The following is a 26,831-nucleotide window of genomic DNA, read 5'->3' as shown; positions in this document are numbered from 1 at the left end:
GCTCATAGGATCTCTGGGAAGTAAGAAATTGGACAGGGAGGGATCTTTGGGCTCTCTGAGACTTGCTGAGTTCTCTCTTCTAGGTGGGCATATAAATACCAAGAGAAAGCAAGGTAGCTCTAGAGGCCTTCAATGTTCACAGAGATTCATCTGTGCTATCTGTGAACAACTTAGACCCATCAAAACAAAAGTCCTCTACTGTACTGTGGACCTCTTTTGGGAATTTAGAGAGTTGGAGCCAGGAAACTCTTCTAATTACCACCAATGTAGTGATCGAACGGGATGTAGTAGCAGCAGTGTCAAGGGTGGCTTTTGGGCTGCCCTGGCAAATAGCTGACCCTCTACAATAATTGCCTAAATGGTTCCATGTTCTGTCGGCAAAAGGTTTGTGAAAGACTTCAGCTTGATATAATTCATCTGGTTGTACTTTGCCATCAATGCCTGATAATTGGCAATTCTAAACTGTAGGGAGGCTGAGGAATAAGACTTCCTCCCCAGTAGATCCAGACACTTGTGGTCTCTGTCATGAGGCATGGTTTTAGCATGGTGCTGCCTACCATGTTCATTCACTGTGTCAACTACCAAGAAGTTAGGTGAGGGATGGGAAAATAAAAATTCTGAGTCCTTTGCGAGGGTGTAATGCTTCTTATGCACTCTTTTGCATGTAGACAGAATAGATGTTGCATTGTGCTGGATGACCTTCACTGGGTCCAGCAGAGCTTCATTAACAGGCAGGACTATGGGGGCTGATGACAGTGAGTGGAGGATGCTCAACAGCTTAAGATAAGGCTCCTTGAGGGGAATCTGTAGGGAGTCTGTGACTCTGTAGACCAGGTCCTGGAAATGTTTAAAATCAACCCCCAGGGATAGAGGAGGAGGCATGACTGCTTCATCCTGAGGGGAAGAGGAGATACTAGTCATAGGAGACATCCCTTCAACAACTCTAGCCTCCTGTAGGTGATGAAGGTGGCTCCTTTCTATGGTGGGTGGTACTTGACACTCTGGAAAATTTGGTGACAAGTTGTCCAGGGGTTCCAACATGGCCAGGGAGGAGGTGAATAAGGCATAGGACACGGCACCCAAGGGTGATCATACGAGTGAGGCGTTGGTAGTAATCATGGGCTGCGAACAGTTGCAGCTTCAATGGAGGCTTCTGGGAAGGGACCTCCGTAGGAGTGAGGAGGAGAACTTGAACTGACACGTGAGAGACCGAGGCGAGGTCTTCATCAAAATCCTCTTCCTCAAGTTCACTCAGGAATGGTGGAGTGCCTGGTACTGGGTGAAGTTCAGATGATCTGGATGTTCTCGGTACTGACAGCATCTCGGAGCTGAGTAGTGGAGAATCGGGTGTCTCAAATACAGCCAGATCCGGGGAAACTGGAACTCCTGTGGTACCATGAGGGTTATCAATACGTAGGCTCTGGGCATTCGGAGGGGAGCACAGTCACTGACAGTACCAGAGGTCTTGTGCAGTCCGAGGGAAGCACGATCAGTGCCTGAGTGGGCTTTTTTGGTACAGAGGTAGAGCTCTTCTTGCCACCCCAGTCTGATAACAGTACCGATGATCTCTCCAGGCCCATGGCTTTGCCACCTTGAGGTCTAGCTGTACCCTTGCACCTGAGAAACCAGCAGCCTCAGAAGTACCTGACTGAAGAGCTAGTGAAGCTCGAGATACCAGTGACCTCAATGTATTAGTGGTAGGTTCTCAATCTGGCAAGCCACGGGCACGTTCTTTCAAGGACAACTGCCATAGCTCCATCTCAGGCTGAGGCAGTTGAGAAGGAACTGATGGCGGTTTGCCCGCACAATGCTATATAACAACAGCCTGTGGCACAAGACTGACTAACATGCATGTGCAGGCTGAATGGACAATGCTATGAGAAATCTCCAATCAAAGGTGCAGGGGGGCACTCACACACCTAGAGTGGAGCACCTGTAGGGACACTACTTGAAGAACATTTCATTTAGATTTTGAACTTTTTTATTTTTTAAAACCTTTTAAAACTTTTCTTTAATCTAAATTTACTAAAATTTCAAAATCAAAGTTGTTTTGACTCTAAGAAGTGAAACTTTCTGTTAAAAAAAAAAAAGTCTCAACAATTTCAAAACTTTTTTTTACCCAAACATAATTCAAATCAGGAGATTCACTGAAACCATCCCTGGTTTGAGAACAGTTTCCGTTTCAACAAACCGTCATTTTTTGGCAAGAAAACGGTTTGTTTAAAAATCCCCAACCAACTCTACCCACAATTTCCTTAGAGCCAACTCATCAGTTCCACAGTCATTACAATATAACCACAAGGGAGAGCAGCTCAGTAACACAAATCAGGGTGGTTTAGGAGACAAGACTATGCACCAAAGTAAGCATGAGACTTCGTGAAAAGGATTACTATGTTCTATAAACCCAGCCCTGACATATATTCCTTCTGTGAACCTAATTAATTCATCTACTGCTCAATTTTCAAAAGTTTTAGGCACCTAATTTGCATCCACAACCAGTTAAACACACACCTAGTCATTTCTGCATGAGAATACCGATTTTCATATGCAGTCGCACATGCAAGTTAAGCATGCAAATGTGCATACATTTTGCACATGCTTTTGTGTGACTAGCCTTTTGAAAGACAGGCCTTCATTCTATCTGTTTTAATTTTTCCCATTTTACAGAAAGATTACATCACAGAGGTGCTGGGACAACTAGGCTATGTTTACAGCAGAAGCCAGTGGTGTGACTGCCCTGCTCGTGTACGCATACTCACACCACTTCTCATTGAGCTAGCACAGGTATAAACAGCACAGTAGCCATGATGCCATCAGTAGCGGAGGCATGGCCGAGCTATGCCAAATACAAACTCACCTGAAAGCAGGGGCATGTGCTTGGCTTAGGCTGAGCCGTGCCTCTACTGCTGGTGCCTGTGTGACCACAGCTAGGCTGCTATTTACACTCAGGCCAGCTCTGTGAGAACTAGCCGAGTATGTGAGCATGAACAGGGGAATCACACCCCTCGCTCACAGGGTAGACGTAGCCTTAATTACTGTTTATAAAAGAGCTGTACGCATTCTAAAACTAACTAATGCACACAACCTTTTAGTGGAGCAGGGTTGAATTGCTCCATTACTTCCAGGTTATTTCCAGAACTGTTCCTTGACATTTTTTTAAAATGGTATGCAAAGACCCTAGCGTGAGCTCCCTCTCATCTGCAGCAGGATGCTGGTGGTGACACAAACACCTCCTTTTCTTATCTAAAATGAGTCAGTTAAGCCCGGATGTTCCAAAGAATCACCTCACCCTCCAAAAAATTAAACAATGGAATAATTAAATAGTAATCAGGCCAGAAAAAGAGCGAGAATCACTTAATAGGCCAGTGGTTAGGACACTCACCTGAGAGGCGGCAGATCCCTCTTCAAATCCCTCCTCCCCACCAGAGTGTGGAAGTACTCAAACCAGAGGACTCGCACATTCCAGGTGAGTACCCTCACCATTTGGAAAAATGCTATGAGAGGGGTCCTTCTTTTCCTCTCAGCAGCCACTTTGTGTGGAGTTAGGCAGGTGCCTAATTCATTCTTGCAAGAATGAGTTAGCACCTAAGCCACCTGGCTCCAGAAAAGGGGGTTCCTGGTTGTGGATTGCATAGAGAGATAGGCACCTCCCTGCAGCACAGAGTCTGGGCAAGTCAACACTACAGTGATACATCAGCACACTGATGCAGCTGCACCACTATAGGGCGTCTGGTGAAGACATGCTATGCCAAGGGGAGAGCACTCTCCCGTTGATATAATTACTCCACCTCAGCAAGAAGCGGGGCAGGCCAAGGGATATGCTAGCCGCCCTTCCTGCAGCCCCCATTGGCCTGGAGAGGTGAACCGCGGCCAGTGGGAGCCGTGATTGGCCGAACCTGCGGACGCGGCAGGTAAACAAACCGGCCTGGCCCACCAGGGGCTTTTCCTGAACAAGCAGCGGCCCTAGTTTGAGAACCACTGCTCAACAGTTCTGATGTAGCCCCATCTGTATTGAACATGTAGTGACTTTCTAAATTAAATTTTTGGTAGTCTTCCTTGAGAATCTCTCTCTACAGCTTTGCATGTACTGTAGAGTATTAAGTTACCTTTAGATGTGAATGTTAGAATAGTCTAAATATTAAAGTTCTTGTATGTCTTGAACTCACTTGAACAGTAATAATAAATTCTGTACTAAAGAAGATACATACTTAGTACACTGTTAGTATAATTGGAGTACAAACACAATATCACTTATAATGTGATATATTAATATACTTATTGGTTAGTTTTGATTGAGGCCAAGTTACTGAATATGGTAATTTACATGGATTGTGATTTTTAATATTTGTAAAAAGGGCATAGAGTAATACATAGGTGCTTTTAAAATCTGTATTATGTGAATATAAATAAAATAAAATAAATAAAATTGTAAGGTGGATGTTTTAATTGTCTCAACACTCCAATTTGACTGGCTAACATGCAACACAGGAGCTCTCTAACAATTCATTTGATAAGTACAAAGTAATTGCATTATACATGTAATGAAATCTGCACTTTGGTTTTGCCTGCACACTCCAGCACATTTTTAACTTACGGTAGCAACAACCTCCTTGGCACTAAGCATTTACTGGGGATTAATGACTTGTTTGGGCTGCTGCCCTGGCACAGGAGGGAACTCTTCTCCCAGTCAGTAATTAATTCTCACAAAAATGCCCTGTGTTTTAACAGTCATTGCTTAAAAATACATATTTTACAATGAATGGCCCAATATATTTTACCCGACACTCCATAAATTGACAGCATACTAGAGTTGGATTAAGTGTTTATTATTCCTGTTTTTCAATTATGAGACTCACTAATTGGCTGTTTCTAGGCTGATTTGCAACAACAATCACCCTGTTCACGTTCCTAGAAAATATTTTAAATGGAATATTTTTGTTTTTCACTGTCAATCTAATGTAAGGAGCTAGAACTTTATGAGGAAAGATTAAACGAGATAAATATGAATAGTTTGAATAAGCATCCAAAGGGAACATAATATACACCAAAAAAGGCATAATCAAGAAAAATGGAGAGGAACTGTTTAGTCTGATACCTGGGATGAGGTAACTAGGAACAATGGGGTGATCTTCCTGATACAAGGCTAATTAGATATTGGAGACTTCCCTTTGGTGATGGAAGCCCCATAACTTGAAATATTTAAAACCAGACTTGACAAAAGACGTGGGGGGGGGAAGGGAGTGTTTGCGGGGGAAGGGGAAGAAAATTGGAGAAAACAATTTGGCATTGATAAACAGATGGTCTGGGTGTCCTACTTGGTTTTTTCATCTCTAAGTACTATGAATCTATTACAACAATGGTATACTGCAAGCAAGGCCAGAATGGAATAAACTCAGGCAAGAAGTATTTAACCGGGGTTGTAATAACAATTTTCGTATATTTATTAAAACATATTAAGTTCAGTAACTCGGGAAATAAAGATGTTAGTTACTTTAATATCAACTGTAGTTAGGTATTCTTACCTCGTGTATATCTTTCATCCAGCTTGTTATACCTTGAAAACTGTCTGAGTTTGTGATGTCATAAACCAGAACAAAGCCATGTGCTCCACGAAAATAACTAGTACTAATTGTATGGAATTGTTCCTGACCAGCAGTATCCCTGAAATACACCAGAAAGGAATCACTTGGTACTGCATACATTGAAAGAGTATGGATGTGTTTTTTCAGTGCAACTTAAACAATACAGCCCCAATTTTGAGCTGTTTTTTTGAGAGAGGAAGGGGAAAAAGTGGTAGAATACGTGCCATTTTGCAGGGAAAGAGCTGGCAAACTATTTTGAGCATTTATGTTAATATTGCTGACTATTCTAGAGCCTATACTTAAATAATTGAAAGAAAGACAAAAAATAGGTTTTGTCTACATTAAAATTTTAAATCACAGTATAATTAAACGTATGTAACCGCATTTGTACAACCCTTGGTATAGAATGTTTGCATTGAAATAAACTAAGACTTCAACTACAGAAGCGTACTTTGGGTAAGCTGCAGAAGGGCAGCATTTCAGCATCAGTGTGGTTAGATTAGGATAGCGAAAACAAGAGCTAAAACCCCATTGGTGAGGTTCTCTCTTCTGCCCTTGCCCCTTTGCGCTGGGTAAAGTGGTGTAAAGCTGCTCTAAAATGATTGGATCAGGCTAGGGGACAATTTCCCCAGCACAGGCACTTTAGAAGACACATGTAATGTAGTTTTCTGAGCACCCCTTTGTAAGATGTGGCGAAGGGAGAACGTTGGGGGTAGGCTGGGGTGGGAGGTTTAAGATGGTGCTGGGGCCATGATATGCAGTGCTGCAGAGATTCCAGGCAGCACTATGGCCCATATAGCATCCTGGGGAGGCAGCTGTAATTTAGACAGGCCTCCAGAGCTGTCTAGATTATGATAGAGATTACAGGGCAGCCCAGGATCAAGTGAATGCATAAGTAGCTCAAAAGCCACCATAGCCCCCCCTCCTATTGGGCTGTGAGTTCTGTGTTCGCAATTCAGATAAGCAGTAAAGAATCTTACCCTAAATGTAGACAAGGACTAAAAAAACCTCCCCAGAATGCATCCAAACCCTTTAGCCATTGGAGATCTAGTGGCTGGCAACTCAAAAATAGGGAAATATATACAGAACTCAGTACAAATAACTGGGCTCCACCACAGCCGCAATCCCAAAACTCCCCCTTTAATGTAAAAATAAGATTATGATGCCCAAAGAGTCACCTTGCTAGTCTTTATTCAAAATTCTAAACCTGGCCCTATGAATACATGTTTGTAGGATAATGAAATATTTAAATCCAAATCTCCTGACTTTTTCTTTTAAATTTAACATTTTAATAAAGTTGCTTATATTTAGTATGGAAAGCTTCCAAATATGCAATATAGGTTTACATTTTATCCATATTCTACAATAACTTAATGTTAAATGTTTCTAAGATAACTGTTTTTTAAAAAACATGTACTATAGTAGTTCTAAACATGGCCTCCTCACCCTAATGAAAGTTTTAATATGATCACTACACTGTAGGAAGACAAATCACCAAAGCCGGACAAGATTTTGTACAGTGTACAGTTCTATAATTTAGTTGGCTTTCATCTGTGGGACAAATTATAACTTACCATATTTGAAGTTTCACTGTTGTATCATTAAATGTTATTGTTTTTACTTTAAAATCAATGCCTAAAAGAAACAAGAAAATCTGTTACATGTCTTGAAATAACATTTATTTCCTATGGAGACTGTTTGTAAATAAGAGTTATTTTAGGGATGTAGAGAAATGGAAGCACACCAATCAACCAAAAATCATAACAAACCACTAATTGTATATACACAAAACAGAGGTAGGGAAAAAAGAACTATAAGATTTCTTCTTGATATACATCAGTAATTATATTGAAACTAACTATCAAACTGGTCAAAGTTCTATACTCAATCACTCGTGCATGGTCAACTCGGAAAGTATAGCTACAAACCAGCATTAGCTGGCAAGTGACATGACAGCTGTTTGATGGCCCATGCACAAAACTGTCACAGTATTGGCAATTTCTGCTAAGGGAATCAGTCCCATAATAATAGTGCTGCAGTGCTGCATGGAGGTTTAGTGACAAATGCTTACATGGCATTTGATCGCCCTATGCCATTCTTTAGACTTTACTGCAACATTACTGAAAAGAAGTGTCCAGGATTAAATCAACAGGACTAGAAATGAATTAAATGAATTAATTAGGTACAAAGATAAGTGACATGCATTCAAGTTCAAGTAAAGACCATACCTCTATACTACCCTTCCATCTGAACGTCTATGCCTCAAAATCCAAAATGTTTTGGTACTGAAACATATTTTGGACATAGTCATATTGCAGTATAGTAATGCCTCTGCAGTCATTATACTGTTTTCTTTAAGGATGTTTTTGTTTATAACTTATCCAGTTTTTCATTACCTATAGTATCACAATAGCACCCAAAATAGGTGCCAGACAGATGTATGGGAGAATGTATTTTTTGCCTTGAGGAGTTTACAATCCAATAAAAATGAAACTCCAAACATCACACTGGAGTCTGCTATCTACTGAAGCAGGAAGGTCCAAAATAAAAAGGTTGTATAATTCCCTGCAGTTACACAACTTTTTCAATGACTTTAGCAGTGAAATTTTAAAGAAAGCATTTCAAATGACAGGTTTCAGAGTAGCAGCCGTGTTCGGTCTCAAAATGTAATATCCACTCAGAAACCTCTTCATTCTGTTCATTCATTACAAGTCAACTAGGAGAATACCTTAATGGGCAAAAGGGTATGTATTTCAGGCACATGAGCTCAGCTGAATTAGCTTAATAAAACTGAGAAGCCCTATTAAAATGCAGGTTAACATGTCTCAAGTTGTGTTAGGTGGCCATGTTGTAGCCTAGGCTTCTCACTAAGTTAAAACATACCTAGCTAACATGACTTCAAATATGTTAGCCTACACCTCAATGGGGCTTTTCAACTGTGTTTACACTAATATGACTGGGCTAACACAACTGAAAAAGTACACCCTTTTTGCATGTCAAGAAAAGTCCACATTGTGTTGAAGTGTAATAAAGAGATGTTATAATGGACATCAGTGAAGTTGGGAACCAGAGTGCAACTCTGTTTTTGGTGCTACCATAATACAGATAAATAAATACCTACACCATAAAAGGATAACCTTATGAAGAGAGATTATACTACATTTCAAACCCTAGAGCAGCAGTCTCCAAACTTTTTTGATCGCGCACCCCATCAGTAAAATTTTTTTGAGCACGCACCCCCAATATATGTATATTTATTTATGTATAAATTATATACATGTACTACTGTACTAATATATTGTGTAAATTATAAAACATACATAAAAAATAGAAATTAAAAAACAATGAGATAAAGATGAAATAAACAATATTTTAAAAATATTTTTTTATTTATTAACGGTACAAAAAACCTTTCTGCTCTCACTAAAAAAAATTAATAATATTTTTAGAGAGAGCAATGTGATTGAATATGCTTTATGATTTTTGAAAATCTTGGTTTAACACTTTGCGATACAGCAGGCGCTCAGGGTGGGGTGCGGGGTCTGGGAGGGAGTTAGGGTGCGGGAGGGCACTCAGGGTGGGGGTGCAGGAGGAGGCTCAGGGCCGGGGCAGGCAGAAGGTGCAGAGCACTTACCTGGGGCAGCTCCTGTTGGGGCGCGGGGTGCAGGTGGCTCTGCGCAGCGCAGCACCACCCCCATGGCCATGATTCTGGGAGCTGTCCCCCCTCCCCCCGGCAGGCAGGGCCACCCGGAACGCAGGGGCTTTAGGGGCTTCAGGGCCCTGGGCTAAGGGGGCCCCGGAGCCCTGGCCTGCAGCTCTAAAGCCCCTTTCAGAATGCGGCCCTGCGAGCACGGGCTGGAGGACTCAGGAGGAGCAGGGGCAGCCGTGCAGCCAGCGGCCGGAGAGAAGCAGCGCTCTCCCCTTCAAAGCACCGCTTCTCTCCAGCCGGCTTTGAAGGGGAAAGTGCCGCTTCTTTCAGGCCGCTGGCTGCGCGGGTGCCCCTGCTCCTCCATGGGCCGGAGGACTCAGGGCCGCCCCCCCTTTTCTTCCCCTCCAGCGGTGCTCCTCCTGCCGTGCCACCCTTTTGCTCCGGCAGCACTCCTCCTGCTGTGCCCCCCAATCGATTGTCGTGCGCGCACCCCACTTTGGAGACCACTGCCCTAGAGGACACCTTCAACTGCAAGTTATCTTACTTAATGCTCATGAGTCAAGCCTCAAGCTATCAGAATCTACAGTACTCAATAGCCTATGCCTGCTATATTCGTGAACTGTTGTACCACAGCTCCTTTTTTTTTCAGAAGTAAAATCAGCAGCATCTTTAGACTGTCTTGGAAGAATAGCCTTAATAGTCTGTCTTCTATAGTCTTCAATTTGTAAATTTCTTCTTATCCCTTAGCTGTGGGCTAACAGCCATAATTCTAGAAATCTCTCTTAACTTTGATGATTCCAAAATAGAACAAAACTGTCCTTTGTAATTTTCCTAAAATAACTCTCCTCTGATAGAAAAGGAACATGAAAAAGTCACATTTGTGGTTTCTGTGCTGGTGAAATCTGTGTTTTAGACAGAGGGGCAGAGCTTAGATTCAGCACACAAACAGTGGACTGGCGTACCTGCACCTCCTTCATGCTGGTTTATGTTCTCTATAATCCACGAGCTTCTTTATGCGAACATTTAGTACGTGGCAAGCCTGGGTGTGAATCTACCCTGGACTAGCCTGCCATGCACTAACTGTCCATGTGGATCTTGCTGCTGTGCATTAACAGTTCCTTAGTGTGTGCGACTGCTAGTGTACTAAATGTTCACGTAGACAAGCTTTAAGCTTTCATTTAAAAACAAAAACAAGCCTCTAGCTGTTATGGTTGCTAAGGTAACTTCAAAAATATGACCCAAGTGTAAATGATGCAGTGACATCTACCTACATTTGCAGAACCTGAATCCATAGCTCCGAGAAATGTGATCTGTACCATTCATCTCAATGGGTACTAACACAGATATCAATGATAATACTTTACGTCAATGCAGTTAACTCACTGCTCACTAAACCATAAAAGAAAGGAGAGAGAAGATCTCATTGTTAAGATAGGTTTCAGAGTAACAGCCATGTTAGTGTTGGGGACACTGGGGCATGGCCACTAGGTAACTCGAGGGGATGGAAGACCACGAGTGTCGATGAAGCCCCCTCGCACTAGGCCCAGGTGTCCTTGGCCCCCCCTCCCGCCTGGAAGCACTCGCAGCAGCTCTGCGTACTAGGCCCAAGTGTCCTTGGCCCCCCCGCCTGGAGGCACACACAGCAGTTATGCTGAGAATCTGCAACAATATGTTGCAGAGTCAGACTGCCTGAAACTAACCAAGGCCACACAGGGCAGATATGGAAGAACAATGCTGAATAAAGCAGCTTTATGTATAGTTTAATAAATGATACAGAGAACCAGGGTACTAGCTGGGAACTGGATTGGCTGGCTATATGGATACTTGGGGCAGCTTGCTATTGGATAAGTATGCTGGGAAAAAGGATGTATAAAAGCCTGTGTAACTTCCTGCTCTGTGTACAGGATTTGAGATTCAAATCTCCTGGTATCTATTTGAAGCTTCAAATAAACTTTTCTGCTTCTCCACCCCGTTGTGATTATTGGGTGTAGCACACCGGGTAACGAACCAACTTCAGCTGTTGTTTAGCCTCTTGGCACTGGGTGCCGGCAACAGTAACAGCCATGTTAGTCTGTATTCGCAAAAAGAAAAGGAGTACTTGTGGCACCTTAGAGACTAACCAATTTATCTGAGCATAAGCTTTCGTGAGCTACAGCTCACTTCATCGGATCCAATCTTATTACTGTTAAGATATATACTAGCTACTGTGAGTGACAGCTCAGTTTGACACCACATGCAAGTGGGACAGAGACACCACTACTTCCCCCCCCTTCCCAAATCAAGAAGCCAAGCTAAAGAAACACGGCAGAGCCTGGTGGTACATGACGTTGCTCAAGGGGGAGCCAATATCAAGAAGCTCAGCAGGACGCAAGAGCTTCATTGAGGGGAAGCCGAGCCCAGCAGAGCCCATGGGAGTAATCAGACTCCACTCCACAGTTATATTTGAACATCTGCACACTCTATTGTGAACAGTATGTCATGTATGTGAAGCTTATTTTATGGGCAGAGCATGGAGGACTACCATCACATTTTCCCACCAATCTGGTCCCCAGCAGAGGTGATTTATAAGAGAATGCTAGTCACACCCCCAACAATGGAAAGTTTGCTGAATTTCAATTATTGCCTGACAAACACAAAGACATGTTTTTTCAAAAGCCCTTCCTTTCAGATTAATGTTTGATGATTCTGTTATCAATTTACTGTGCTGCAAGAGGATAGAAAAATAACCAGTCTATCAAAGGGCTGATGATATATCAATAAGGAACTTTCATTTTGTAGGTCAGAAAGATTAACAATGTTAGGAAGCTTTTGTTTTTTTTCTTATGGTTTTAACCAGATAAAATATTTGACAGCGTAAAGATAAAAGTACCACTATTCTTCTGCTTCTGTGCTTTACATACAATCTAAATGTTCCAATGCAAGTTCTCGGAAAAATCAACAATTTGATGTTAGAATCATCATTTTGATTCCTACTCGAACCTTGCTGCCTAACTCTATCAAAGGCAAACTTTCACAAAAGTGCAATAAAATGGCAAAATACCAGAAAATCTCCCTTCTTTTAACTTCTAAATGCATCTTATAGCAGACTGCAGGATAAGCCTTCAGATGCAAGATTCTACTTAGTACTAAAAGTTGGTGTGGGGAGTGGCTATTTGGGTGGAGAAGTTTAAATTATCATGTGGGTCATGCCCTTCAGCTGATGAAAATTCTCACTAAAACTTTAATGGAAGGGAAAAAAGAAATAATACAATTGGTAGCTGTAGTAAATTTTATGTGAAACTTTCCTGAAGAAATTAGTAAAGGTGGCTGGAAATATAATTTTACCCAAACATGCTTATATGCTCCAATCAGGCTTATATGCGCCAATCAGGCAATCTACAAAATTGAAGAAAATTGCATTTCAAAGAACCACTTATAGAATTTGGTTTGTTTGTTTAGCTTTCTACAGCAGATGTTACAGCACTTGACAGGGACATGATATGTGGTGGAGGTTTGGAAGGTCACTTTCAAAACACTGAGCTGGGAATACTTTAAAAAAATTATAACCCAGCAAGGCAATTCCAGCCCTACAGTAAAACAGTTCTTATTTGAAATATATTTTAAATAATAAATTGACGAGAGATTTTACATATAAAAAAGGAACTAGAGACTGCTGAATCAGACCAAAATGTAATCTAAATTAAAATAAGGCATATTGACTTCTTAAGTCAACTTAAATGTATTGACCTAAAAAGGTCAATGAACGTTAGCGAACAACAGAAGTCAATATGTACTGCATGCATGAATTGTTCATGTCTTTATATGAAGTTTCAAGCAAACTTAGCAAATTGAAAAGACAAGAAAAATGAAAAATATAGTGCCAAAGATAGCTCACATATTTCAGATGGTTTTAGGCCAATGTATTATATAATGTGATCAACATAACAAAACTAACGTTGATCACAGCCCAGAGATAAAAGTTATTTGAAAACAGGAGCTTGTATTTTCTTCTTTGGATTCATCATATAAAACCTGGAATGTGATAAAACCCAGTATTTATGATTCATTCTTTCTTTATATTTAAATAATAAGATGCCTATTCAAGGTTCCAGGAGAACTAACATAATTAAGTATACAATAAATACAACTCAATTAAAACTCATCAGCTTTAAAATAATCAGTTCCACAGAAACTCAGCCAGCCAACCACCCACACACACACCCTTCAGCATCTAGGAAGCATACTCTCAGCCCTTTCCAAAACCCCTCTCTACCAGGTGCCTTTTACAGCATGCCCAGAAAGTCACCAAATTCAGGCTATTTCAGGTCAAGAGAGGAAGCAAGTTCCAGAGAATCTTCACAGAGAATGCCCCCCAACTATCCTGCTCTCTTATAAAGAGGGGGATCCAGCCTGAACACCTCTACTGACCACAGCTGTGGCAGTATGGCATGCGGAGAGAGGCAATCCCTCAGGTAGACAGGTCCAAGGCTATTAACGGCTTCATAGGCCATAGCTAAAGACCAACGGGCAACCAGTGCCCCACTCAATAAGCGATCAGATACATTCTGCACAATCTTTAGTCTTCAAATGGTTTTAAATTTAAGGTGCAGTCTCATGCATCACATTACAATATGCTAATCCTCACGTAACAAAAGCACGTAACAAAAGCACGGGTAAAACAGTGGCAACTCTGCATCTGAAAGAAAAGGTCGTAACTTCCTAGCCAAAAAGCTGACTGGGTCACTGCTGTAATATGAAAAGGAGGATTTGTGGCACCTTAGAGACTAACAAATTTATTTGAGCATAAGCTTTCGTGAGCTACAGCTCACTTCATCGGATGCATTTGGATGGATGTAATATGATTGTCAAACAGCAGCTGGGAGTCTAAAGTCACCCCTAAATTGCAACACTAGTAACTAAAGGCAGATTATTCCTTCAGTCAAAGGGGGTGATGTTACCTCTTCCATCTCTTCCAGAGGCTTTTCCCAACCCATCATCGGTCTTATCTGGGTGAGGTTCAGTTAGCCTGGTCTCATCCGTGCCCTCATCTCAACTAGACATTGGCTGAGGCATTGAACCGCACTGTCCAGATCAGACTAGCCAGACCTACAGTTAATCTAACAGCATAGTGATGACACTGCACCCCATCCCTCCTTACTAACCCTCCTAAATGACCCATATATGAACAGGAGGGATGACAGAATGGCATCCTGCGAGACCTCACATTTGAGAGCTGAGAGGAGAAGCAATAGCCCACAACTATCCACTAAGACCTCTCTGAAAGAAAAGAGCAAAGCCACTGAGGAGCAGCCCTATCCACTCCTGTCAGATTATGCAGATGAGTCACCAACATACCATGATCAGTGGTATCGAAGGCAGCTGACAGATCTAATACCACCAGCACGAACACCTCATCATCATCTCCTGCCAGGAGGAGATCACGGACTCTGTGGCAAAGTCAGGTCTATATACCCAGATTGACATGGGTCACGGAGGTTAGTGGCACCTAGATAATGTGAGAGAGTTGTTCCACGACAAGCTTCTCCACAGTCTTATCCAAGAAGTGAAGATTTAGGGTTAGGGTTAGGGTTAGGGTCAGTCAGATTTGTTACTGATCAGTAATTAGCAAGAGTGTCAGCATCAAGAAACATCTTTTTGAGCAAAGGTTGCATTATTGCTTCCTTCAAAGCAATAGACTCTCTAAGAGAGGTGTTGATGATCTCCACAAGCAAGGGACTCAGTAAGACAGCTTTGTACAGGGTAAAAAGGATTTATTCAGGGTTTGGACCCCTGTCAAGGACAGGAACACTTCTGTAAGCTGCTTTCAGTTAAGCCTACAGCTGTTAGGGGACATGGTTCAGGCCTGGGTCTGGGTTTGGAGCAGGCTAGTGGGTCTGGCTCAAACCAGGCAAGTCCTAAGCTGACTGGGCAGGAAAGCTTGGCACATCAGGTGGCAGCTCCCAGGGAGTTTCTGTGTCACAATGATATAAACCAATTTGCAAACCTAGAGAAAAACAAACTCCTGTCTGAAAGGAGATTTCAGTTTTAGATTTCTGTAATTTACGCGTAACAAAACAAGGACGAAAAAGGTTACAGACATACACACACTCTTGAATGTGTCCCTTTGAACAGAAATTCAAAATACAATTTTCTGCTCCTTCCCTACCCCCAAAAAGTGGAACTTGTATTTTGAATTTCTGTTCAAAGGGACGCATTCAACTGCCTGCTACTTCCCTTCCCCAAAAAAGTGGAACTTGAATTCATCCCTTTGAACAGAAATTCAAAGTACAATTGTCTGTTCCTTCCCTTCTGTTCTTTCCCTTCCCCAAATAAGTGGAAGCTTCACCTTTTTAGAACCAAGATCTCCACAAATATTTTCCCACATAGAAGCACATGGCACCGTCAAGAAGACAATACCTAGGATAACAACTTATTTCATACCTATAATAAATAAGTACTGTGCAGAAGCTTCATGTTCACTTGTACACAAGATTTTTTTTTGTTCATAGGCTTTCCCTATGGCTTTCTATCCTGTGCCATTGTTTAAATAAAAAGTTATTCTTTATAGTGTACTATTTTCAATATGATGCATCTGCCTTATGATCCGTCTAAGTTTAATTATAAAACTGCTTATAATTCACCCAAACTGTATAACTGAAGAGGAGGAATGTTAGGGGGCTTATTCCTTCACCCGCTTACTTCCCTAGTCCTTCTCGCATGAACAGAGAGCAACAATACGCGAAGTCCAAAGGTGCAAACAGTTCAATGTTTATTGCGGTGAACTTCCAGCAAGCATGATTCCAGTTTCCTTCCTTAGTGTCCCCCTTCCCAGTTCTGACACCACAGAACCTTGCCTCTGTCCCTGTTCCCGTTTCCCCCCCCTTAGCAAAACATGATTCCAATTTCCCCACCCCCATTCCCTGTTCCCATTCCCCCTGCTTACTTCCTGACTGACTGCAGACTATATAGTAAAACTTGAGTTCTGCTTAGCTATACCTTAACCAATCATTTTACTGAAATTTAACTAACCAATCCTAACATATTGTAACATGCATTTAACCAATTATATCCCACCACTTTAATTAGTTTACACCCAGCAAACTTAATTATACAGCAGACAGAAACAATCACAGAACCAGACAGTGATTATACAAACAATAGGGAAATGGGGACTACAATGATAGAACAACACAGAAATGAGGATTTCACATCCCAGCTATTGATAAGGGAGTCCTTACTGAACAGAAAACTATCAAAAACCCTTTTACACCCTCTAGGCTCTTCCCTTTCTCTGGAGGTGATAGATCAGATCACCTTTCTAACAGCCCCAGATTGCCTTCTGTCAATGTGACAGAGTTTGGAATGTGAGGATGTGACCGTTCGCTTCCCAGCTTATGGCTGCCTCTGCCGCTTAGCCAAAGGCCTTAGCCTAAGAACAGGGCCTCACGAAAGCTTATGCTCAAATAAATTGGTTAGTCTCTAAGGTGCCACAAGTACTCCTTTTCATTTTGCGAATACAGACTAACATGGCTGTTACTCTGAAACCTGACAGTAAGAGAAGGCCCTTACACCAGCAGACAGTGATTTTGATTCTTTCTTTTCTTCCTCTATAACTAGCGAAGTGATAAGAATACACCTAAATTCTTAGCATATAGGCCTTTACAGACAGGCCTGAATATCTATATCCTAAGTGAGCTGCAGCTCACGAAAGGTTATGCTCAAATAAATTTGTTAGTCTCGAAGGTGCCACAAGTTCTCCTTTTTTTCTAACAAGGAAGGGCAACCATCCTTGAGCGTTTAAGTGCTGCATAAAATGCTTTCAATGAAAATTTACCGTGAAAGCATGTTTTCATTTTCTAAAATATATAATTTTAGAAAGTTTCAACAAGTAGAGTCTATTAACAACAGCTACAAGACACTTTTTTTTGGAGTCTTACCAGGCTTACTTGCAGCAACATGGAATGCCTAGTTGCTGTGACAAAAAAAGCGACCCTCAACAGCTCCCCTCCCATCTTTTTTCTTCTGTGACTACTATCTTTATCTCTGAATAAAGGTAAGCTGATGACACACAATCCCATCAAAAACTCAAATTCCTAAGGGACTAAATATCTGAGAGTACTGGTACGGGCCTTTTACTTCACTTCCAGTTGAAATTCCAGACAGATAGGTAATGATTAATAGCCATTCATGGCCTTCAGATGAGTGTGCAATGCGCTGCAACAAAGGAAAGCTCTCAGTCAAGACTGTACCAGACATATGTTCACATCAAAATTACTACTCTTGTTGGTAGACTCAGTAAAGAGACAGAAGACTAGATGGACAAAGTCTGAACTGCTCTATCATCCCTGGAAACTGTCCCTCCAGGATACAGTTGAGGCCAAATTGGGAAGCTGCTGCAGAAATTTAAACTGTTGCTTCCTGCATTGCACTTTTCTGGACAGGAGGCTTCCACTGCCAATACTGTTAGTCTGGCACTTATCACCAGCGCAGCCCACTGATTTTAAAAATCTAGGGCCAATGTATACCACAAAATTGACCTGCCTGGGATTTTGAAACCAGATGCAAATAATCATTATTCAGATTTGGATAATTTGCTTAAAACATGAATGGGACATAAAACTTTCTTAAAAGTTTTTGAAAACCACATAAGACTTAACTTTTGAAAATACACTCTTAATATGATCAGTTTTGTGATACACAGTAGCTTTTGATTCTTGAGTGAACAGAGGTAGAGTACCAGAAATTCCATCTGTTTGAGAAAAAAGTCTGAGGGGCATGAGTGCACTTCCAATATTAGCAAAAAGAAAAGGAGTACTTGTGGCACCTTAGAGACTAACCAATTTATTTGAGCATGAGCTTTCGTGAGCTGTAGCTCATGCTCAAATAAATTGGTTAGTCTCTAAGGTGCCACAAGTACTCCTTTTCTTTTTGCGAATACAGACTAACACGGCTGTTCCTCTGAAACCTTCCAATATTAGGTATCATCATGAAAGCAGACATTCACTTTCACAGGTATCCCACAGGAATGATGTATGTTCCATCATTATTACAGGTTTCAAAGGTCAATTTCGCTATCCGACACCTCCCTTTCTGATAGGCTCTGCTATCCTTATTCGTATAGGTTTCAATGGAATGACTTGCAGAGTAGGATACTACTCAACTTAAGTAAGGGAGTTAGAAACTGGGCCAAATTCACCCAACTCTCATAGGGCCAGATTCTGACATCCTCACTTACATTAAGTATTCATATTTAAACCAATAAATATTCATATTTAAATCAATATCAATGGAGGAGAAAGGTACTCGTCAACATTCCTAATAAGGGTAATAACTGTATGAGGCTTTCAATAAGAACACCGGTCAGGGATGGTCTAGGGCAGCATTTCTCAAACTGGGGTCCACAGACTGAGAATACCCCAGTGGGTCTGCCGGCCCTGCTGATCAACTTCTCCCCCTCCCTCCCAGTGCCTCCTGCATGCCGGGGAACAGCTGTTCAGCAGCATGCAGGAGGCGCTGGAAGGTAGGGTGAGGAGCGGGGACGGGATGTGCTCGGGGGAGGAATCATGTTTGGGGCTGCCAGTCCCACTGATCAACTCCTCTCTCTCCCTCCCAGTGCCTCCTGCATGCTGGAGAACAGCTGTTCAGGGGCATGGAGGAGGCCCTGGGAGTGATGGGGAGGAGCAGGGACAGGACACTTGGGGAGGGGGCAGAATCATGTCCCGGGCCTCCAGCCTTGCTGATCAACTCCTCCCCCTCCCTCCTCCATGCTGAGGAACAACTGTTCAGGGGCATGCAGGAGGCACTGGGAGGGAAAGAGAGGAACGGGGACGGAGCATGCTCGGGGGGTGGGAGGGGGGAGAGGCAAGGAAGAAGAGGTGCAGAGGTGGAGCAGGGTCGGAAAGAGGTGGGGGTGGGGCCTTAGAGGAAGAGATGGAGTGGTGGCGGGTCATAGGGCTGAGCTGGGGGGCTTGGAGGTCCCTGAAAGTTTTAAAATGAAAAGGGGATCCGCTAAAGTTTGAGAACTGCTGGTCCAGGGCATATGCAGAGCTGCTGGAACATGCAGGTTTCTCTGCACACTTTTTCTATAAGTTTCCACTAAACAGCACATGAAATAAGGCAATTACAAACACAGCCATCCACACCTATGGAAGAAGAAGAGATTCCCTTGGAGACACTATGCCTGACAAATCATTACCTACAAGGTCAGTAAAATAAATGGAAAGGATTTTAACTTTGTACCTATCATTAAAGGTGAAGGAACTACGCATTTTATTTTACATTGTAACTTCTTTGGAGCAGGGAGTATCATTTTCTGTGTGTGTGTACGGTACCTAGCGCAATGGGGCCTTGACTTAGATTGAATTTCCCCTGTAGCGTAGCCAAGACCTAAGCTACATAATTTGAGTTAAGTGAATAGCTTAGATCTACTTATGTCTCTCCCATTGACTCCCCCTACTCTTCTCGATCTGGTGTAGCACATGAGTTGACGGGAGAGTGATCTGCAGTTGAATTAGCGGCTGTTCACTAGATCTGCTAAATCAACCGCAGATGCATCGATCACCATTCATGGATCCTCTGGTAAGTGTAAACAAGTCCTTATTTAAATTCTCTAGGCACTAATGCAATAACATTTTTTAAATAAATAAATAATAATTTTAAGGCCAACAGGAGGACGTCACAGATATCATATTAATTAATGCCAACACATGACAGCTGGTATGAGGAAGATTTGGAGTGGAAAGACAGAACCATGCATTTCCCCCTATTTAGGTCCTCACCATCAGTGTTTAAATATCTAATTTAGTGAAGACTGCAAATGAATAAAAGTCGGTCTTGAAGATACAAATAAATATTTGTGCAGTGTGAAAGAGTGTGAGAGACAGTCTCCCAGGGTGTGATTATCTGTGTGTCAGGGTGTGAATGTGTGGGTGTCAGCCGGTCAGGGTGTGAATAAAGTGTGTCGGGGTGTGAATTCAGGTGTCAGCCTGTGGGGGTGTGACTGCAGGGGGCGTAGGGCAGTGTATAGAAGTGTGTGTCGGGGTGTGACTGCAGGGGGCGTAGGGCAGTGTATAGAAGTGTGTGTCGGGGTGTGACTGCAGGGGGCGTAGGGCAGTGTATAGATGTGTGTGTCGGGGTGTGACTGCAGGGGGCGTAGGGCAGTGTACAGAAGTGTGTGTCGGGGTGTGACTGCAGGGGGCGTAGGGCAGTGTACAGAAGTGTGTGTCGGGGTGTGACTGCAGGGGGCGTAGGGCAGTGTACAGAAGTGTGTGTCGGGGTGTGACTGCAGGGGGCGTAGGGCAGTGTACAGAAGTGTGTGTCGGGGTGTGACTGCAGGGGGCGTAGGGCAGTGTATAGAAGTGACTCGGGGTGTGACTGCAGGGGGCGTAGGGCAGTGTATAGAAGTGACTCGGGGTGTGACTGCAGGAAGTGTAGGGCAGTGTACAGAAGTGTGTGTCGGGGTGTGACTGCAGGGGGCGTAGGGCAGTGTATAGATGTGTGTGTCGGGGTGTGACTGCAGGGGGCGTAGGGCAGTGTATAGAAGTGTGTGTCGGGGTGTGACTGCAGGGGGCGTAGGGCAGTGTATAGAAGTGTGTGTCGGGGCGTGACTGCTGGGGGCGTAGGGCACTGTATAGAAGTGTGTGTCGGGGCGTGACTGCAGGGGGCGTAGGGCAGTGTATAGATGTGTGTGTCGGGGCGTGACTGCAGGGGGCGTAGGGCAGTGTATAGATGTGTGTGTCGGGGTGTGACTGCAGGGGGCGTAGGGCAGTGTATAGATGTGTGTGTCGGGGTGTGACTGCAGGGGGCGTAGGGCAGTGTACAGATGTGTGTGTCGGGGTGTGACTGCAGGGGGCGTAGGGCAGTGTATAGAAGTGTGTGTTGGGGTGTGACTGCAGGGGGCGTAGGGCAGTGTATAGAAGTGACTCGGGGTGTGACTGCAGGAAGTGTAGGGCAGTGTACAGAAGTGTGTGTCGGGGTGTGACTGCAGGGGGCGTAGGGCAGTGTATAGATGTGTGTGTCGGGGTGTGACTGCAGGGGGCGTAGGGCAGTGTATAGATGTGTGTGTCGGGGTGTGACTGCGGGGGCGTAGGGCAGTGTATAGATGTGTGTGTCGGGGTGTGACTGCAGGGGGCGTAGGGCAGTGTATAGATGTGTGTGTCGGGGTGTGACTGCAGGGGGCGTAGGGCAGTGTACAGAAGTGTGTGTCGGGGTGTGACTGCAGGGGGCGTAGGGCAGTGTATAGAAGTGACTCGGGGTGTGACTGCAGGGGGCGTAGGGCAGTGTATAGATGTGTGTGTCGGGGTGTGACTGCAGGGGGCGTAGGGCAGTGTACAGAAGTGTGTGTCGGGGTGTGACTGCAGGGGGCGTAGGGCAGTGTATAGAAGTGACTCAGGGTGTGACTGCAGGGGGCGTAGGGCAGTGTAAAGAAGTGTGTGTCGGGGTGTGACTGCAGGGGGCGTAGGGCAGTGTATAGATGTGTGTGTCGGGGTGTGACTGCAGGGGGCGTAGGGCAGTGTATAGATGTGTGTGTCGGGGTGTGACTGCAGGGAGCGTAGGGCAGTGTATAGATGTGTGTGTCGGGGTGTGACTGCAGGGGGCGTAGGGCAGTGTATAGATGTGTGTGTCGGGGTGTGACTGCAGGGGGCGTAGGGCAGTGTATAGATGTGTGTGTCGGGGTGTGACTGCGGGGGGCGTAGGGCAGTGTATAGATGTGTGTGTCGGGGTGTGACTGCGGGGGGCGTAGGGCAGTGTATAGATGTGTGTGTCGGGGTGTGACTGCGGGGGCGTAGGGCAGTGTACAGATGTGTGTGTCGGGGTGTGACTGAAGGGGGCGTAGGGCAGTGTATAGATGTGTGTGTCGGGGTGTGACTGCAGGGGGCGTAGGGCAGTGTATAGATGTGTGTGTCGGGGTGTGATTGCTGGGGGCGTAGGGCAGTGTACAGAAGTGTGTGTCGGGGTGTGACTGCAGGGGGCGTAGGGCAGTGTATAGATGTGTGTCGGGGTGTGACTGCAGGGGGCGTAGGGCAGTGTACAGAAGTGTGTGTCGGGGTGTGACTGCAGGGGGCGTAGGGCAGTGTACAGAAGTGTGTGTCGGGGTGTGACTGCAGGAAGTGTAGGGCAGTGTACAGAAGTGTGTGTCGGGGTGTGACTGCAGGGGGCGTAGGGCAGTGTACAGAAGTGTGTGTCGGGGTGTGACTGCAGGGGGCGTAGGGCAGTGTATAGATGTGTGTCGGGGTGTGACTGCAGGGGGCGTAGGGCAGTGTATAGATGTGTGTGTCGGGGTGTGACTGCAGGGGGCGTAGGGCAGTGTATAGATGTGTGTGTCGGGGTGTGACTGCAGGGGGCGTAGGGCAGTGTATAGAAGTGTGTGTCGGGGTGTGACTGCAGGGGGCGTAGGGCAGTCGGTGAGGGTGTGACTGCAGGGGGCGTAGGGCAGTGTATAGATGTGTGTGTCGGGGTGTGACTGCAGGGGGCGTAGGGCAGTCGGTGAGGGTGTGACTGCAGGGGGCGTAGGGCAGTCGGTGAGGGTGTGAATGCAGGGGGCGTAGGGCAGTGTATAGATGTGTGTGTCGGGGTGTGACTGCAGGGGGCGTAGGACAGTCGGTGAGGGTGTGACTACAGGGGGCGTAGGGCAGTCGGTGAGGGTGTGAATGCAGGGGGCGTAGGGCAGTGTATAGATGTGTGTGTCGGGGTGTGACTGCGGGGGCGTAGGGCAGTGTATAGATGTGTGTGTCGGGGTGTGACTGCAGGGGGCGTAGGGCAGTCGGTGAGGGTGTGAATGCAGGGGGCGTAGGGCAGTGTATAGATGTGTGTGTCGGGGTGTGACTGCAGGGAGTGTAGGACAGTGTACAGAAGTGTGTGTCAGGGTGTGACTGCAGGGGGCGTAGGGCAGTGTATAGATGTGTGTGTCGGGGTGTGACTGCTGGGGGCGTAGGGCAGTCGGTGAGGGTGTGAATGCAGGGGGCGTAGGGCAGTGTACAGAAGTGTGTGTCGGGGTGTGAGTGCAGGGGGCGTAGGGCAGTGTATAGAAGTGTGTGTCGGGGTGTGACTGCAGGGGGCGTAGGACAGTCGGTGAGGGTGTGACTACAGGGGGCGTAGGGCAGTCGGTGAGGGTGTGAATGCAGGGGGCGTAGGGCAGTGTATAGATGTGTGTGTCGGGGTGTGACTGCAGGGGGCGTAGGGCAGTGTATAGATGTGTGTGTCGGGGTGTGACTGCAGGGGGCGTAGGGCAGTCGGTGAGGGTGTGAATGCAGGGGGCGTAGGGCAGTGTATAGATGTGTGTGTCGGGGTGTGACTGCAGGGAGTGTAGGACAGTGTACAGAAGTGTGTGTCAGGGTGTGACTGCAGGGGGCGTAGGGCAGTGTATAGATGTGTGTGTCGGGGTGTGACTGCTGGGGGCGTAGGGCAGTCGGTGAGGGTGTGAATGCAGGGGGCGTAGGGCAGTGTACAGAAGTGTGTGTCGGGGTGTGAGTGCAGGGGGCGTAGGGCAGTGTATAGAAGTGTGTGTCGGGGTGTGACTGCAGGGGGCGTAGGGCAGTCGGTGAGGGTGTGACTGCAGGGAGCGTAGGGCAGTGTATAGAAGTGTGTGTCGGGGTGTGACTGCTGGGGGCGTAGGGCAGTCGGTGAGGGTGTGAATGCAGGGGGCGTAGGGCAGTGTACAGAAGTGTGTGTCGGGGTGTGAGTGCAGGGGGCGTAGGGCAGTGTATAGAAGTGTGTGTCGGGGTGTGACTGCAGGGGGCGTAGGGCAGTCGGTGAGGGTGTGACTGCAGGGAGCGTAGGGCAGTGTATAGAAGTGTGTGTCGGGGTGTGACTGCAGGGGGCGTAGGGCAGTCGGTGAGGGTGTGACTGCAGGGGGCGTAGGGCAGTCGGTGAGGGTGTGACTGCAGGGGGCGTAGGGCAGTCGGTGAGGGTGTGACTGCAGGGGGCGTAGGGCAGTGTATAGATGTGTGTGTCGGGGTGTGACTGCTGGGTGCGTAGGGCAGTCGGTGAGGGTGTGACTGCAGGGGACGTAGGGCAGTGTATAGAAGTGTGTGTCGGGGTGTGACTGCAGGGGGCGTAGGGCAGTGTATAGATGTGTGTGTCGGGGTGTGACTGCAGGGGGCGTAGGGCAGTGTATAGAAGTGTGTGTCGGGGTGTGAATGCAGGGGGCGTAGGGCAGTCGGTGAGGGTGTGACTGCAGGGGGACGTAGGGCAGTGTATAGAAGTGTGTGTCGGGGTGTGACTGCAGGGGGCGTAGGGCAGTCGGTGAGGGTGTGACTGCAGGGGGCGTAGGGCAGTCGGTGAGGGTGTGACTGCAGGGGGCGTAGGGCAGTCGGTGAGGGTGTGACTGCAGGGGGCGTAGGGCAGTGTATAGAAGTGTGTGTCGGGGTGTGAATGCAGGGGGCGTAGGGCAGTCGGTGACGGTGTGACTGCAGGGGGCGTAGGGCAGTCGGTGAGGGTGTGAATGCAGGGGGCGTAGGGCAGTCGGTGAGGGTGTGACTGCAGGGGGCGTAGGGCAGTGTATAGAAGTGTGTGTCGGGGTGTGACTGCAGGGGGCGTAGGGCAGTCGGTGAGGGTGTGACTGCAGGGGGCGTAGGGCAGTCGGTGAGGGTGTGACTGCAGGGGGCGTAGGGCAGTGTATAGAAGTGTGTGTCGGGGTGTGACTGCAGGGGGCGTAGGGCAGTCGGTGAGGGTGTGACTGCAGGGGGCGTAGGGCAGTGTATAGAAGTGTGTGTCGGGGTGTGAATGCAGGGGGCGTAGGGCAGTCGGTGAGGGTGTGAATGCAGGGGGCGTAGGGCAGTCGGTGAGGGTGTGAATGCAGGGGGCGTAGGGCAGTCGGTGAGGGTGTGAGTGCAGGGGGCGTAGGGCAGTGTATAGAAGTGTGTGTCGGGGTGTGAGTGCAGGGGGCGTAGGGCAGTGTATAGAAGTGTGTGTCGGGGTGTGACTGCAGGGGGCATAGGGCAATGTATAGAAGTGTGTGTCGGGGTGTGAATGCAGGGGGCGTAGGGCAGTCGGTGAGGGTGTGAATGCAGGGGGCGTAGGGCAGTGTATAGAAGTGTGTGTCGGGGTGTGAATGCAGGGGGCGTAGGGCAGTCGGTGAGGGTGTGACTGCAGGGGGCGTAGGGCAGTGTATAGATGTGTGTGTCGGGGTGTGACTGCAGGGGGCGTAGGGCAGTGTATAGAAGTGTGTGTCGGGGTGTGAATGCAGGGGGCGTAGGGCAGTCGGTGAGGGTGTGACTGCAGGGGGCGTAGGGCAGTGTATAGAAGTGTGTGTCGGGGTGTGAATGCAGGGGGCGTAGGGCAGTCGGTGAGGGTGTGAATGCAGGGGGCGTAGGGCAGTCGGTGAGGGTGTGACTGCAGGGGGCGTAGGGCAGTGTATAGAAGTGTGTGTCGGGGTGTGAATGCAGGGGGCGTAGGGCAGTCGGTGAGGGTGTGAATGCAGGGGGCGTAGGGCAGTCGGTGAGGGTGTGAATGCAGGGGGCGTATCAGTGTGGGCTGCCGGGAGCCGGGCGCTGGCTCCGTGTCACTCACCGACGGTGGCGATGTAAGAGGCGGCGGGGGGCGGCCCGGCCGGGCTGGGCTCCGTGTACCTCCTCACGATGGAGGTTTTCCCCACGCAGGACTCCCCGGCCATCACTATTTTCACCAGCAGCGGCTTCCCCGCGGAGCAGTGCCCCGGCCCAGCCATGTCCCGTCCCGGGGGCACGTCATGTGGTCCCGGAAAGGGGCGAGCGGCGGCAACACCCGGCCGGTGCCCCGGGGCACCGCGGGCGGGTCCTTCCGAGCTTCACGGACAGGCAGGAGGGACCCGCCTTCGCCGCTTGCGGCCCCAGCTGCTCCGGGACTCTCCGGCCTTGCAAAACAGCCGCTTCCCGCCGCCCGGCTGCGTGCGTGCGCGTCTCGGGGTGGCGGGGCTGTGTCTGTCCGTCTGTCCCCGCTTCTCGGGGTGGGGCTCTGTCTGTCCGTGCGAGCGCCTGGGCGTGGTCGGGCTGTGAAAAGATTGTGTGAGTTTTCGGGGGCGGGGCTTTGTCTGCCTGTGTGAGCTTCTGGGAGTGGGGCTGTGTCTGTCTATCTGTCTGCTCCTGGGGGTGGGGCTCTGTCTGCGTGAGCTTCTGGGAGTGGCGGGGCTCTGTCTGTCTGTCTGTCTGCCCGCCTGTGAGCGAGCTCCAGCTCTGTCTGGCTGAGCGCTCCGAGGGCAGCGTCAGGGCTCTGGCTGTGCCTGCTTCCTCCATTAGCCCCTATTTGACTTTTCTTCCCCTTGGCAAATCCTGGCGCCCGAGCCCCAGTCCCTGCGCTGGGAGGTTCCTACATAAAAGGCACGGAAGTGGTTGTGTCCTCACGCTCAGAAATGAGCAGTGGGAAGCCTGCACCACCCTTTCAGTGCCGAGTGTACAATGTCACACACAGCCAACTGGCTTTTGTGTGAAGGTCAGATGGAAAAGTAGTTGCTCCACACAAAGGGTTAATCGTTTGAGTAATTTGTAATGCTTATTGCTAGAGGGGAAGTAAAGGGTCGATCATCTGAGGTGGTTTCGAAAGAAGAAGGCTCTGTGGTGAAAGCCTAACAGGAACTTACCTCAGAAAGTCCATTTTGGCACCCATTCAGCTCATTTGTTCTTCCTCAGCAGGGCACAAGATGCTTT

The 26,831-nt window shown here is 46.9% G+C and overlaps 1 protein-coding gene across 7 annotated transcripts in view; it reads right to left on the bottom strand.

Moving 5' to 3' along the window:
* Window positions 1-26,428, bottom strand: part of LOC140906745 (ras-related protein Rab-10) — a 53,391-nt gene extending 26,963 nt beyond the window's left edge. For 2 of the 7 annotated variants that reach the window (XR_012157231.2, XR_012157232.2), the window contains exons 1-3: window positions 25,720-26,427; window positions 7,157-7,217; window positions 5,523-5,661 (exon numbers count right to left, since the gene is read on the bottom strand). Coding sequence is in view for 4 of the 7 variants with exons in the window: in XM_073331299.2 (XP_073187400.1) it covers window positions 5,523-5,661; window positions 7,157-7,217; window positions 25,720-25,876 (357 nt within the window). In the remaining 3 variants the exon portion in view is untranslated. Of the gene's footprint in view, window positions 1-5,522; window positions 5,662-7,156; window positions 7,218-25,719 lie in introns of all 7 variants that reach the window. The other 5 variants (XM_073331296.2, XM_073331297.2, XR_012157233.2 and 2 more) reach the window with 4 other exon arrangements.
* Between the last annotated feature and the right edge of the window lie 403 nt (window positions 26,429-26,831).

This window comes from Lepidochelys kempii, chromosome 2 (genome assembly GCF_965140285.1).
Source record: "Lepidochelys kempii isolate rLepKem1 chromosome 2, rLepKem1.hap1, whole genome shotgun sequence".
In the NCBI taxonomy this organism is placed as follows: Eukaryota; Metazoa; Chordata; order Testudines; family Cheloniidae; genus Lepidochelys; species Lepidochelys kempii.
The sequence above is the reverse complement of the archived record's forward strand: the minus strand, read 5'-3'. Positions and strand labels throughout refer to the sequence as shown.